The sequence below is a fragment of the Nyctereutes procyonoides genome, unplaced genomic scaffold (assembly GCF_905146905.1).
Source record: "Nyctereutes procyonoides isolate TBG_1078 unplaced genomic scaffold, NYPRO_anot_genome, whole genome shotgun sequence".
Taxonomy (NCBI): domain Eukaryota; kingdom Metazoa; phylum Chordata; class Mammalia; order Carnivora; family Canidae; genus Nyctereutes; species Nyctereutes procyonoides.
Window position 1 is genome coordinate 2,776,916 of NW_026575037.1, and position 14,459 is coordinate 2,791,374.

General features: G+C 39.7%; 1 protein-coding gene and 1 long non-coding RNA gene across 11 annotated transcripts in view; one reads left to right on the forward strand and one right to left on the reverse strand.

The window, feature by feature from the left end:
* The window catches only part of RABGAP1L (RAB GTPase activating protein 1 like), a 720,977-nt gene extending 718,534 nt beyond the window's left edge, over positions 1-2,443 (forward strand). For all 9 annotated transcript variants that reach the window (XM_055319527.1, XM_055319525.1, XM_055319526.1 and 6 more), the window contains 2 exons: positions 827-1,024; positions 2,025-2,443. In XM_055319527.1, the coding sequence (XP_055175502.1) occupies positions 827-1,024; positions 2,025-2,177 (351 nt within the window). In that variant the 3' untranslated portion in view covers positions 2,178-2,443. The remainder of the gene's footprint in view (positions 1-826; positions 1,025-2,024) is intronic.
* A 471-nt stretch (positions 2,444-2,914) lies between these two features.
* Positions 2,915-14,277, reverse strand: LOC129506071 (uncharacterized). 2 transcript variants are annotated; one of them, XR_008663690.1, is made up of 3 exons: positions 14,092-14,277; positions 7,555-7,871; positions 2,915-6,357 (listed from the first exon to the last, which is right to left on the reverse strand). It is a non-coding gene; the product is annotated as an uncharacterized LOC129506071 (long non-coding RNA). The 2 variants fall into 2 exon arrangements; XR_008663689.1 differs by lacking the exon at positions 14,092-14,277 and adding an exon at positions 13,605-13,919.
* Between the last annotated feature and the right edge of the window lie 182 nt (positions 14,278-14,459).

Genomic DNA, 14,459 nt, shown 5'->3' on the forward strand with positions numbered 1-14,459 from the left:
GGCTGGAAAAATCCTTGGTTTCTTTCTTTTTTTTTTTTTTTTAGATCCTTGGTTTCATCAGCAATCCAAACTCACCAGTTGTTGGTGACCCACATCCTCAGCAGGGGCTCCCATCCTCAAGGTGACCTAAAGGTCAAGCCTGTCAACTGGAGTTGCCTCCATCACAGCCACATTCCAGGATAGAATTTTAGGCCTTAGGAGATGCAAGGGTACAAGGGCCTACCTCCAACCAGGGGAGCTCTAAGTGGCCTCCTTAAAGCTCCACACCACACTTTGCTTACATATCAGAACTGAATTTCATGGCCACACTTAAGCTTCAGGGAAGTCTGGGAAATGGCAGACTGCCAGCCCAAATAACTTCAGAGTTCCGTTTGTAAGGAAGAGGGGAGATGGATCCTGGGTGGGAATCTGCAGCCTCTGCCACACCTCTGTTCTTCAGCACACCTGCCAGACTGCAGCTTCATGAGGCTCATTGTTCCCTCTCCAACATGCAGTACACGATATGGTAAATGAATTTTCTATAGGACAAAATCAGGATTCAATAGCGTTACATTTAAGAACCTTCAAAACGAGGGATCCCTGGTCTAATATTTCCAGGGTCTCCCTAGAGATACTTTAAGAAAAAGGGAGCACCTAACTTGCATAGTTGGGTTTGGTGCTGACTGAGCCCTTTGGTTGCAGCTCAAGAAAAATAATTACCTTCAGAAGTGGACCTGCATTTGATGACAACAAGCAGTGTCTAGATGAAAATCATACCCAGTTGTTTCAGGAAGTGATATATGCTATGAAATTGTTCGATGTTGGTTATCTCTTTTGGCTCTTTCAGGGTAAAATGATGGCTTGTAAACACTGCAGTGACATTTTCAGCAAAGAGGGCACTCTGAAGCTCGCAGCCGTAAGCAGGGAGGAGCAGGGGCTGGAACTGGATGATGAGAAGGATTCCCTGAAGAAGCAGCTGAGGGAGATGGAGCTGGAGTTGGCACAAACCAAACTGCAGCTGGTGGAGGCCAAGTGCAAAATCCAGGTTGGGGACTGATAAAAGATCAACAAGAAAAAAGAAGCAATCGGTGCTCTAGGACACATTCTCATACTTTGGAATACACCTAGCTCAGCATCCTAAGATGTTTCCACATATGATGAATACATTTCTTGCCCAATGATATGTCCTCCACAGTCACATTTATACATCATTATTTTTAAACAGTGACATAAACACATAGCTTTAAATGAAAATGCAATAATTAAAATGATATCCTGTGAGAACTTAAGCATATACTTTTTAATTTTTACCCCGAAATTTTTGTAGGCAAGGTCCTTTCTCATTGAACGTTAGCCACCGTGGGGCTGATCCTGAAAATGAAAGGCCAAACCTTCCCTATTGTCCTTCCCCGAATAGTTGAACATTGGCTGGCACCCATTCTTGGCTTTGGAGCATTTTCTCCTTCATCTTTACTTAACTTTACCAAATCCCTTTCCCCAAAATCTCTGTCCATATTGGAAGATAACCTAATTAGAAAAATAGTCCTGGCTTCCAATGGACCGTTCCCCATTTTCTTTTTCCCAAAGTCCTTATGCACCACCATCACCTGCCCTGGCAATGATGTGGGCCGCACTAGCGGTCCTTAACTGTTTCTGGGCTGGCCCTGGTATGTTCTCACTAGAACTCATTCATGCTTACGTCATCAGTAAAAGTTCCATCCATCCATATGTCTATTTGTGTTTTAAACATGTTGCAATCTGAATCTAAATTTGGACCAAAAATGCAGAGGGAAGAAAAGATACAATGAGGTTTCATTTCACTGTTCAGAGAGAGCCAGATTCTGACTTTCAGGGGTAACTCTTTTAGCTCTATACCATTTTCTTGTATTAAGAAGCCAAGTAAATTTCCCCACCCCCCTGGGTTTTGTGGGCGGAAAGCTAGGGCTCTGCATACACACCTGGGGATTCCAAAAAGCTATACTCTGATTATTTTTGGCAGAGAGAAAACATTTATATAACTCAGATGATTTTCTTTTTTTAATTAGGAACTTGAACACCAGAGAGGAGCCCTTATGAATGAAATCCAAGCTGCAAAAAACTCTTGGTTTAGCAAAACCCTGAACTCTATCAAAACGGCCACAGGCACCCAGCCACTGCAGCCACCGCCGGCCACCCAGCCACCCAAGGAGAGCACATAGTTCCAGCCTCACCCAAGCACAAGAGCACAACGATCAAAGTGACAGACACCTAGGAGGAGTCTCCCAGTATCCCTTTACTGGAAAGTAAAGGAGGCCAGAAAGCAAGCCAGGATCTCTCAGTAGCCCTCACTCTTTCTTGTTTGACACTTTGCAAAGGGATGTTATTTAAACTGACCTGAGTTATATTGAATACCTGCTTTCGAACCTCTTCATGGAAGGCCATGTTCAGTTCCATCATAGTATTACACACTATTTTATATGCCTGATGTTTAGTTGGAAATAAGTAATTCAGAACTAAATGATTTTTATTTAGAACTAATTATTCATAATTACTTTCATCTTACATAAAAATGGAGATGTCTTTTATTCCAAGGTTAAAGTGACAAGATGATATTTGTCACAGAAAAAGAAAAGAAAGAAAAAGAGATTGAAATCTAAATGTCTTAACGTTTCAGGATTTATTCAGATTAAAGCACACTGTGGGGCCGTTCATGACAACTGTGAGGTTTCTCTCTGAAAGTGATTCCCGGGAAAACGATTATCCTGTCCAAAGAATAAACCGGGGATTGAACAGTCCCCAAAAAGAATTAATTTCTTTTCATTTTCTGTTGGGTATATCTGGAAATGAAGTGCCAAGAACCATGGAATAAGATAGACTATTGAGAAAACACACTAGATGAAAGGAACTGAGATTTTGATAAGTGCAGGATAAGAGAAATCATTTGGCCCTAGTATCCTAACAGGTCTTTTTGAGAAACTCTACACAGGAATTGCAGATTCCTAAGTATGAACACAGTTACGACTTCCAGCAAGCGCTAAGTCAGAAGTGCTATTGCGAGCTGTAGCATTAGGGAACCTTTTCCAGAGAAGCCTAGAAAGGCCCAGTTTGGCCACCGTGCTTCATATGAAATAGAGAACCAGGGACAGAGTATTTCATTTAATGTTGACATAGATTTGCTAAGGAAACACTAATATACTATACCTTTTCAAAGTTCTGGAATGGGGAATAAAGGTCAGCTTCACATCATCTTAGTTTACTGTTAGATAACTTTTACTGATGTCTGTATCTCCCTAAAAAATGTGTCCTTAGCACCCCAGATAAAGAGATGCAAATGTATTGGTAACATTTTTGATTGAATATAAAATCTTTATAGAAATGCATATCTCGTGGAAAGGTAAAGCTATTGTTTAAAAGTTGGTGGAAATAGTTTTTTTCAATTATATTTAACAGGTCTATTTAAATAGTCCTTGCTGGAAATCCTTTGGTAACAGCAAAACTAATTTTCCCATTTTCTAAGCTCGTTCGGAGGCTTTGGCCCTTTTACGCCAACCAAACTACTGTCGGCTATGTACAATAACACTTATTGATACTCATCCTTGGCTTCATTGTTGAACATACTCTTGCAACGAATCTTAAACTCTGTAGCGCCAGAGTGATTTTCATCTGTGCCATATGTTGCAATTAAAAGCAATACGTTCTTGGAAGTAAAAATTAAATAAGAACTATCTCAACTCCAGGAGCATGTGTCGAGTTGCTCATGGTAGATCCTTTCCTCCAAAATGATCATTAAACTCTAAAAAGTTAAGTCCCTATCATTGAGTTATTATATCCTTTACAACCCATAAAACTAATATGGATGGTAGCCTTTGTTACACTCATCATATAATACTTTTCTTACAGAATTCTTTGTTTTGTCCTCCCATTTCCCATTATAATATTCATTTCCTTGTACCAAAAAAGAAAAAAAAAAAATCCAGCATTCTGAGTGTCTATGTTGACTTTGATAGTCCCTATTTGGTGATTTAGAAAAGGTTTTGGTTCTTTTTTTTTTTTTTTTTTAATATAATGGCTGGAAAATTGCATCTTGGTACTTGTTTCTGTAAATCATTTAGTATAATTTTTTAGCTTTGCTGGTACTTTATGCTTTGATTCCAAGAAGCCTTGTACAAGTTGCCTTATCAAATGGCCAGCTAAATTAAAGATGTCGTTTTCTGTTTTGTGAATCTTATAGTTTTACTGTACATAGCTCTTTTTAACTTCCAAAAATCAGCACATTCCACAGAATGCCTAAAGTGCATAATTTTCCTTACATGGTAGTTGAGGGAGAAATAGTATGGCTGTAGGTTCAGTCCTCACCTATACACCTGGCTCAGTTCCAGAGCCCCTTATATTTTTTTTTCTTTAAATAAAATCACCAGGTACATACATTCCAAATGTGTAATCTGTCTTTTGCATTTTCTCTTAACTCTTTCAAACGATTTTAATGGCAACCTATAGATTTTTTTCTTCTTCTTCAGTTCCATATCATACTTATTAGGTATGTGTATTGGTACCATAAGTCTAAACTGTTCCTCACTGCAGGGTCTTTGGGTCAGTTGCAATATTAGAAAGAAAATTCAAAATTTGGTATATGATATGATTATTCATTATGTTAGCACTGCCCCAAACCACATATCCTTCCCCATGTATTTTTTGAAAACTCATGCATCATAGTATTAAGTAATTGTTACCTTTAATTTCACTTATTTTGAAATATATTTGAAAATTGGTACTCTTCTCTTGAATTTCTTTTAGAAAAACATCAACCAGCCCAGATAGCTAGGAAATTTCCAAGTATTCTAGAGTGTTCTTCATCTTTTCCTAGGATATGCTGTATAAAACATTCCTCCAAAAATCCAAGACTTGTAGCATTCTAAAGAGTGATGATTTCTCTTCTCATTAAATTCTGCTGAATAAGTTAAGGGAATGCATTTCATTTTGGTAATTTAGTTCATTAGCTTTTATATCTTGAGATTCTTGTTTAACACTTTCTTTAAAGCTGAAAAAACCCAGCTGAATTTTGCAGTGCATATGTTTGCTAGCTTCACATCCTGAGCCATGGTGCAATTTGATTATATTTAGTTACATATAATTTAATGCAAAGAAATTCTCAGTTCCCTAATGCTCTGTGTATGAGTGCCTAATAGAAACACTAATAGGAATGTCATATAGGCCTCTGGCCTCTCTTTCCATACAACCACTCTCTCTCTCTTTCTCTTTACCTTTCCAGCTATTAAATTCATAATTTCTTCATTGGCTTTTCTTAAATTTCCAAAGTACAAAAGCAATCTTTGTACTGATGTTGGGATAATGAAGACTTGTTTCTTTTTTTTTCAAAATTTCATTCTTTTATACTGTGTTTTAAGATTTTTCTCAACCCCCTACTCCATTTTTTAAAAATATTTTCCAATTAATAACTAGTGGCTTTATTTCCCAGTTAAAGTGAGAAAAACAAGAGAATGCACAGTTCAGGGCATGAGATGAGAGATCCTTAAAGGAGCTGATCAGTTACTGAGGAGGAAGCCCGCACGTATAACTAACATAAGGGATTGAGTTTTCTTTAGCTGCAATCAGCCCGCTAACTATTCTAAGGCGGTTGTCTGATTTCAGGAACCTTTGAAGGGAAAAGGAGCTTTAAAAAAATTAAATACCTTATTTGTTTTCTCTCTCTGGGAAAGAACACTTTTAATTACTTAGCAAGAGGATTCAGTTGTATAACTTACTCTTTAAAAAAGAGCCACTCTTAAATAGCTCTGATTTTCTTGCTTCAATTACAAATAGATGAGAGAATGGACAAACGCTGTTGTTTGATGTGAACACTTCGATTTGTACGTGTGCGTGACTGATAGAATTTTACATAGAGGATCATTGCCTCTTTTGTACAGCCAGGTACCACGCGACTAAATACACACATGGCAATCACCTACAGAAGGCCAAACGAGTTCAGTGGCCTGTGTGTCCTACAACCAGATATAAAACTGTCTTTCCCTCTGGTTGCCATGCTGATGTCACACTGAACTCGAATTGCTCTAGAACATCCTTCCTCTCTTACAGTGGCTTCCATGTAACACACGTAAAGCCCTTTATCTTAGGAATTTCCTTATCTCTCCAAAGTTTTCAAAATGAATCCTTCTAATTTGAGAGGATGTTCATGAGTTTGTAATGAGAAAAGTGGATGTTTACAAGTGGCTTAGTGACTACAGTCAGCTGTCAGATGTTACCTTCCTGGCTTCCATCTAAAAGGCTACATGTCAAGCATATCCCCAAATGAATTTGTTACCTGTTACAAAAACATCTTCATCAACATGTCTCATTCTCCCCACCTCAATCCTTGGTTTATCATTAGTAGTATTCTGAAAACTTTAAAAAAAAGATTCATTGAGTAGAAAATAAACATTTTAAGTTACTTTCCTTTTTCACTGGCAATAAGTTAACACATAAAATCTTTTCCATTAAAATGTAACTTTAAATAACTATATATTATATATGGAATAAAATATAGGAAACTTAAGTATATAAATGCATCAAGACTCTGGTGTCATGAAAGCACAAGAATAAAGCTGGAGATGGTCCCAGAATCCAAGATGACCCAATAGCATTTTGTATCAATTTCTCCCATTTTTGGTATTTTGCATAATGTATGGATCTTCAGTTCAAATGAAGGAAAATGTCTTAATCAGCATCACTTCCTACCTTTCCCTTGCTTGGGAGGTAGTAGGAAGTCTGTACTGTTTATTTTTATGAATTCTATGATTTTGTCCATGACCTAACGAAAACAGGTTCTAGAATAAAGGAATTGATTGGCTCAAATAGTGCTAACTGAAGAGAGAAACCTGAGGGAGCAGCCTCTGTAAACACTGACCAATTAGATGTTTCCATAATTCCATGTATTATGTATAGTACATGCTATTGGTGTAAATGTAATGCTTGTTAAGAAAAGTGCAATTTATTGTACATTGTCCCAACAAATGTTTACTTTTATAACAGTTATGAACTTGGATTAGTATCTTGTTTTCCTGTGTGAATGAAGCCTTGTGAAATAAACAAATTCAAGCAAGAAGGTAACAAGGTGACTGTTTTTGTGAGTCAGTGATGTTTTCAATGATTTCTGTTGCCCCTTTGGCCCCATTAAGCAGTAATACACATTCGTTCTGAAGTCCCAATAGTCTTTTTGATTTGTTTCTATTTGACTTTATTCTAAATCATCTGAGCCCAATGTTTATGTAATACTTCTTAACTGACACTAGACTACATTGACTGGAGAAACTGCTGGGAGTTGGCTCCAGGCTATCCCCTGCAGAATGATACTGTGCCGCAGCACCGCCAGTGCCTACAGCCCTGTTCTCTCTACGGAGACTACCCTGTTGCTAGTACCCAGACACTCACAGCTAGTTTAGTAAGAATAAGGCAATTAACTAAAAGGAACAGGTGTATTCATCTCCTAAAGGCCAAATATTTGGGCCTGAAGAGGGGTTGGACAAGGACAGGAATGCCATCAGGAACTTCAGCAGCTGTTTTCCTAATCAGGCCTCTGCCATCTTGCCAGGTCATGCTTACCTGCTGCTGCTTCTCCCTCTGAAAATAAGTTTTCTTGCTTCCAAGTGGACAACCATCAAGTTCACGTTTTCTCTTCAAGTCACCAGCAGAGATGGACTAACGTACCCTTGTACCCTTGGTCCAGTTCCAAAGTCTCGCAAAAACCAAATTGGCTAATCCTGAATGAGGTCACTGCTGCAAGCCTTTCAACACACAGCACAGTGGGTGATATTATAATTCAAACCGAACTCCAGAGCAGTTATCCGAAGTGGTTCTCCGAAGTGGAGGCAAAGTGCAGAGAATCCCAATTTGCATTTTGTTCTGGGAGTTCATGGAACCTAAGTGAAATCCAAGAGATTAGTCAGCTCTCTTAGAATTCCACATGTATTAAGAACATTAACCAGAGATTGTAGGACTACAGTTTGTGGTCCAAACCCAGACCACAGACCTCTGTTGTTTGGCCCATGTGGTATTCTGTTTAATTTTTTTTTAGTAATCTCTACACCAACATGGGGCTCAAACTCACTATCTCAAGATCAAGAGTCACATACTCCGGCCCATGTGGTATTTTAAAAAATGAGAAATTTTACATAAAAAGTAAAACAGCAAAAATATTCAAAAAATATCTACTGAATTTGGTAGTTAGAAGTCATGAGTGTTCTTGAGCGCGTGGGTGGCTCAATTGGCGAGGTGCCTGCCTTAGGCCCAGGTCCTGATCGCAGAGTCCTGGAATCCAGTCCCATGTAGTCCTACTCTCTGCTGAGCAGGGAGTCTGTTTCTCCCTCTCCCTCTGTCCCACCCCCTGGCTCATGCTCATTCTCTCTCTCTGAAATAGTCTTAAAAAAAAAAAAAGTCATGGGTGTTCTCGACAAGAACAGTAAATGAAATTCACTGTTCACTACTGATTAAAGGTCCAATACAGTGAAGTTACATGTTAAATTGTAGATTTAACTTTTCAGTGGAATGGATAACTCCAAAGGTTATATATGGCTTATTACCTTGGCAAGACATTAGCCAGTTTGTATCTAACTCTGCAACCTTACACTAACATTCTATTATTAATTGAACTTGAGGTGCCTGGGTGGTTCAGCTGGATGGGCATCTGACTCTTGGTTTTGGCTCAGGTCATGATCTCAGGTCATTGATCTCAGGGATCAAACCCCGTATCAGGCTCCGTGCTGAGTGTGGAGTCTGCTTCAGATTCTCTCCCTCTATGCCTCGCCCCACCCACTACTCTCTCAAATAAATTATTTATTTTTTATTTTTAATAAATTCTTTAAAAAAATAAAAATAAATTGCCTCTAAGGATCCATTATGCAAAGGCGCTTTGATAACAGTTTTAACATATGACTGGTTCCCTCATTAACTGCACTGAATATTTGTCACATGTTCCTTTTATGTTTGCATGGGATTCTAGATTTCACCTTTTTGAAATTCTATTGTAACAAAACTTTTGATTACTGACTACTGGAGACAGAACAAAATCTTTTAAAAGTCTACCTGCATGGTAAATTTGCAAGAATTTCAGGCTTTAGCACAGGCTCACCAAATAGGAATTATTTAAATAACAAAAATAAAATGCAGACCACCAGGTCTATTAAATTAATTCAAGCAAATTTACTGACTGCCTACTATACCCATCTCTGTTCAAAGTGCTAGAAATGAGGTGAACAAACAGATCCTGCCTCTGGAAAGCTTAAACTCTAGCACAGAATTTTTCTCGACCTCAGAGAAAACTACTGACATATTGGGCCAAAGGGTTCTTTCTTGCAGGGGCTGTCCTGCATATAATAGGATACTTAGTCACATCCCTGGTCTCTCTCCACTACATATTAGTAGTATTTTCCCAGTTGTGACAACCAAGAATTTCTCCAGACATTGCCAAATGTCTGAGGGGGAAGGAGTACACAAAATGTCCACAACTGCTCTCCAATGGAGAATGACTGTTGTAGTATGGAAGACTAATAAATTGCAGGTAGTAATAAGTACTGTGAAGATAAAAACAGGGTAAGAGGGTTGAGAGAAATGGTGAGTGATGGGGAGGAGATTGGTAAGGGTGGTTTTTAATATGTGAACTTGGCTAGCCTACACTCTCCAGTGATTCAGCCAAATACTTAGTGTTGCTATGTAAATCTTCTGCACGTAGTAATTAAAGCTCTTAATCAGTTAGCTTTGAGTAAGGGAGATTATCTGGGATAATCTGGGTGGGCCTAATTGAATCTGGTGGAAGGCTTTAATGCAGGGCTGAGATTTCCTTGAGAGAAGACTGGAGTTCTTCCCTCTCTGACTTCTGTGGATGAAAGTTTCAACCTGTTCTCATGGGGCCCAGCCTGCCTATAATCCATTCTTGCTTGTCTGGCCTACATATTTTAGACTTGCTTAGCCAGTTCCCACAATTGTGTAAATTAGCTCCTTGGAATAAGTATCTGCTACTGATTCTGCTTCTCTGATTGAAACCTAACTAATACAGCCAGGAAGAGCAGCCCTACGTTTTTTGTTTTTTTGTTTTTTTAAGATTTTATTTATTCATGAGAGACACAGAGAGAGAGAGGCAGAGATACAGGCAGAGGGAGAAGCAGGCTCCATGCAGGGAGCCTGATATGGGATTCAATCAGAAGACTCCAGGATCACACCCTGGGTTGAACGCAGGCACTAAACCACTGAGCCACCCAGGGATCCCCTGGTGTCTGCTTCTAACCTAGTTCACCTCTCATAGGCCCAGGAGGGAATCCCTGGCTGGATCCAAGAGGTGATGGGCAAAGAGAAAGAAAAGTGGAGGCTGTAGGCAAGAGGAAGAAAAGCAAGGAGGTGTCAGGGTATGTTCCTGGTGTCACCCACCCTAGCTAGGGATCCGGCTACCTCATCCTCACGTCCCTGGCCCATCCTATCCTCGATGGTGTCTCCATCCCAGGAAGTAACTTTGCTTTTTGGATAAATAGGGTTAAAAAAATAAAGTATAGAAGACAGTTACAATTGTTATTTTAATTTTTTTCTCCAGGGTCAAGTTAACTCAGTGGTAAAGTTATAGTGGCACTTTAAGGACATAAGCAGTATGTGTTCTGCAGCCGGTAAGGAGATAAGGCACCTGTGCCAGAGTATATATCAGTACATTTCTTCCTTTAAAGAAAGTCTTGTTATAAAAAAAAAAAAGTCAGCTGATTAATGATATAATTGATTTTCATTCTGGCACAAGTTCTTTCTTTCGTTTGGGATGGGTTGCTAATAGCTCATGGACCATACTTTGAATAGCCTTGCTCTAAGCAATGTTTATAAATTGCTATTTTATAACTGTTTACATTTCTTCTGTTTATTTTTGAATTTTCATCTTTATATCTGTCTTGCAAACTTGTCTTTATTCATTGTTGCGTTAACAATTGTACTTAAATTTCAAATTGTTTTAAGATTAAGTTACCTGACTTCAATTTGGAGAAATATTATCAATTTATAATTTTATAAGAGTTTAAAGAATTTTAAATTCTAATTGTTAAATTCACACAAATTACAAGTGCCCTCAACCTTCATTAAATAATCATGTTGCTTAAGCATATTGACTGACATTATGATGAATATTTTGGTAAAAAAAAACCCAAAAACCTTATATCAACTTAATGATCCTTTTGGTTAAAAATTAAAAAGCACTTTACAAAAAAAAAAAAAAAAGCAAAAGCAAAGTTATGATCTATGTGAGGGAATGGAGAAAAAGCATCCTAGAGAGAAAAATACAGAGTAGACTTTGAGGTGAGTGCAAACTCCGTGGATTCAAGAACAACATGCATGCTTAAACCAGGGAGACGGGGGAGCTGTGAGATGAGACATAATACAAAGGTGAGATAAGATCATGCAGTATATGCTAGGTCATGTTAAGTTTGCAAAATAAATAAAATAAATAAATAAATAAATAAATAAATAAATAAATAAATAAATAAATAAATAAATAAATAAATAAATAAAGTTTGCACTTATTCTAAGCCTAACAGCAAACTATTGAGCGGTTGTTAATCAAAGGAATATGATTTGAAAAGATTACTCTGGCTGCTTTTTGGAAAACTAACTGTAAAGGCACAGTCATCAGTTTTGAGCCTAAAAATCCAGATAAAATAATTATGGCTTGGTGTTCAGTAGTAGAAATGGAGGTTGTGAAAACTGATTATGATTATCCATGTATTCTGTGGATAAGGCCAATAAGTCTTGCTGTAGGATAGGAAGCAGAACCTGAGATTGAAGACTTAAGCATGACTCACTGGCCTGAGCAAATAGGAGCAGGAGGTAACCATTCACAGAGCTGTAGAATAACTGTAGAAACTGATTTGGGGTGCGAAGATGATTGGGAGGAGATTGTTATTGTTGTTGTTAAGATAAGCTAAATTTGATGTACTTCTCAGACATCCAAGCAGAGACAGAATGTGGAGCTCGAGGAGAGGTGTTGCTGAAGACACTGATTTAGGACTCACTGGATAACAGATGGTATTTAAAATCTTCTAACTTTACTTAAAAATCAAACTACCCTACTACCCAGCAATTGCACTACTAGATATTTACCCAAAAGATACAAAAATGCTGATTTGAAGGGACACCTGCACCCCAAAGTCTATAGCAACAATGTCCACAATAGCCAAATTGTGGAAAGAACCCAGATGTCTGTTGACAGATGAATGGATAAAGATGTGTGTGTGTATATATATTTATTATTCAGTCATCAAAAGAATGAAATCTTGCCATTTGCAACAATGTGGATGGAATTAGAGTATATTACACTAAGCGACATAAGTCAGAGAAAGACAAACACCATAACGATTTCACTCATATGTGGAATTTAAGAAACAACATGAACACAGGGGAAGGGAGAGAAAAATAAAATAAAATAACAGAGGGAGGGCAGCCCGGCTGGCTCAGCGGTTTAGCGCCGCCCTCAGCCCAGGGTCTGATCCTGGAGACCCGAGATCGAGTCCCACGTTGCACTCCCTGCGTGGAGCCTGCTTCTCCCTCTGCCTCTTTCTCTCATGAATAAATAAAATCTTAAAAAGAGAGAGAGAGAGAGAGAGAGAGAGAGAGAGAGGAAAGCAAACCATAAGAGACTCTTAACTATAGAGAATAAACCAAGGGTTACTGGAGGAGGTAAGATGGCTGACGGGCATTACGAGGGCACTTGTTGAGATGGGCCCTGGGTGTTATACGTAACTGATGAATCACTAAATTTTACTCCTGAAACTAGTACTATGCTAAATGTTAATGAACTTGAATTAAAAAAAAAAAAAGACGAGTAATAAAATAAAATAAATCACCTAACTTTAGACTACCTGGTGGTAGAGGGAGTTGCCCCACGTCCATCGTCAAGCTTTAGAAAACCACTGCCTAAAAAAAAAAAAAAAAAAAAAAAAAAAAAAAAAAAAAAAAAAAAAAAAAAAAGAAAAGAAAAGAAAAGAAAAGAAAAGAAAACCACTGCCTTACGTCAAGCTTTCACGCAGTGCAATGGCTTATTTGTTCCTATTTAAGTGCAAATAAACCCAGGCTTTTAGCTGGACACTTTTTTTAAAACAGGAAGTTATTATAAAGCAAAACGCACGTATCTTCGGAGTTCATTCCATCAATTTTGACAACGGTGATGTATCAGCCTAACATTTCACCTTCTCAGGAAAACGGCCTCCTGGACGTACTTAAATATGACTTCTAGCTGGGTATTCCATACAAAAAAATTGCACTCAAGTTTACAGTTGCATGAAATTGCTACAAAGTGAACACACCTGTAACCAACATCCAAATCAAGAAACAGGACCTTATCTGAACCTCAAAGCCTCCTGATGGCGGCCATCGTCCTCCCCATCCAAGGGAAGACCAGCCTGATTTTAAGCACCCTAATGACTTTTGCTGGCTTTAGCCTTCATTTAAATAAAACCAAACGACCGGAGCGCTTCCGGCTCCTTCCCCCAACGTCAGGTCCGAGTCGCAAGCTTACTAAGCAGCCCTAATTGGTCCACTTCCCAGGCGCCCTCCAGTCCTCCACTGCGCAGTGGTCAGCCCGCACCCTTCTGGCAGCTTTCACCCTCCTCAGCCTCGCTGACTCTAGTCGCTACCTTGGGCCATGTGTACAGCGGAGTGAGGGCGGACTGGTGGAAAACCATTTCCAGAGGTCACTATGTGTTCACAATCGTGTTGCCGACGTTTTGCGGCGGCCAAAGGCTAGAATGATCTGAAAAGAGGAGGAAGATGATGTAATCCCAGGAAAACTCAGCCTACGTTTTCTCTGGTTAACAGGCTCAGTTAAATCCAATTCAAGCCTGAGTCACAGAATGTTCGCTCAAGGGGACGAAGGTACCAGAGCAGCAATCCAGTCAACGGGGAAAGGCGGCGCCCCACTGCGGCCGGGCACCGCGAGAGCCGGGACCAGCCGCCGCAACCCCAGGCGGCTCCACTGGGCCCTGTCACGTGGCCAGCGCAACCCCCACCCCCTCCCATGGCGCTCCGTGATGACGCCAACACATCGTAGACGCTAAACCGTGGTGACCTCTCGAGGGCGTCGGAACCCACGGAATACCGAACTGTTTCCTTCAGGACACTAACCGTCAGTCTTTTCCGTTTTAACATAAAAAGGCTGCCCCTTCTCCCCCTTGGGGTCCTTTTCTCGCAAACGCTCATAAATTAGGTTTAGACAAGATGGCAGCCCTCCAGGGGACGAAACCAGCCGACTCTACTCAACTTCCGGTTTGGACCCCAAAGACCAGTACGTTATTTCCGGGGTTGGGTTAAGGTGCGTCATGACAGCGGTTCTGAGCTGCGACTGCGCAGCGGGGACACGCGAGGTCAAAGTAGAACACGTACAGTTTCCCGGGCGGGGAGGAAGAGGCGTTACCGTTCTCGAGCTGCTGGTTTGCTCGCGAGAGTTGAGCGTTGCTAGGAGGCTCGGCGGGAGGGGCGGGACCAGGGTCGGC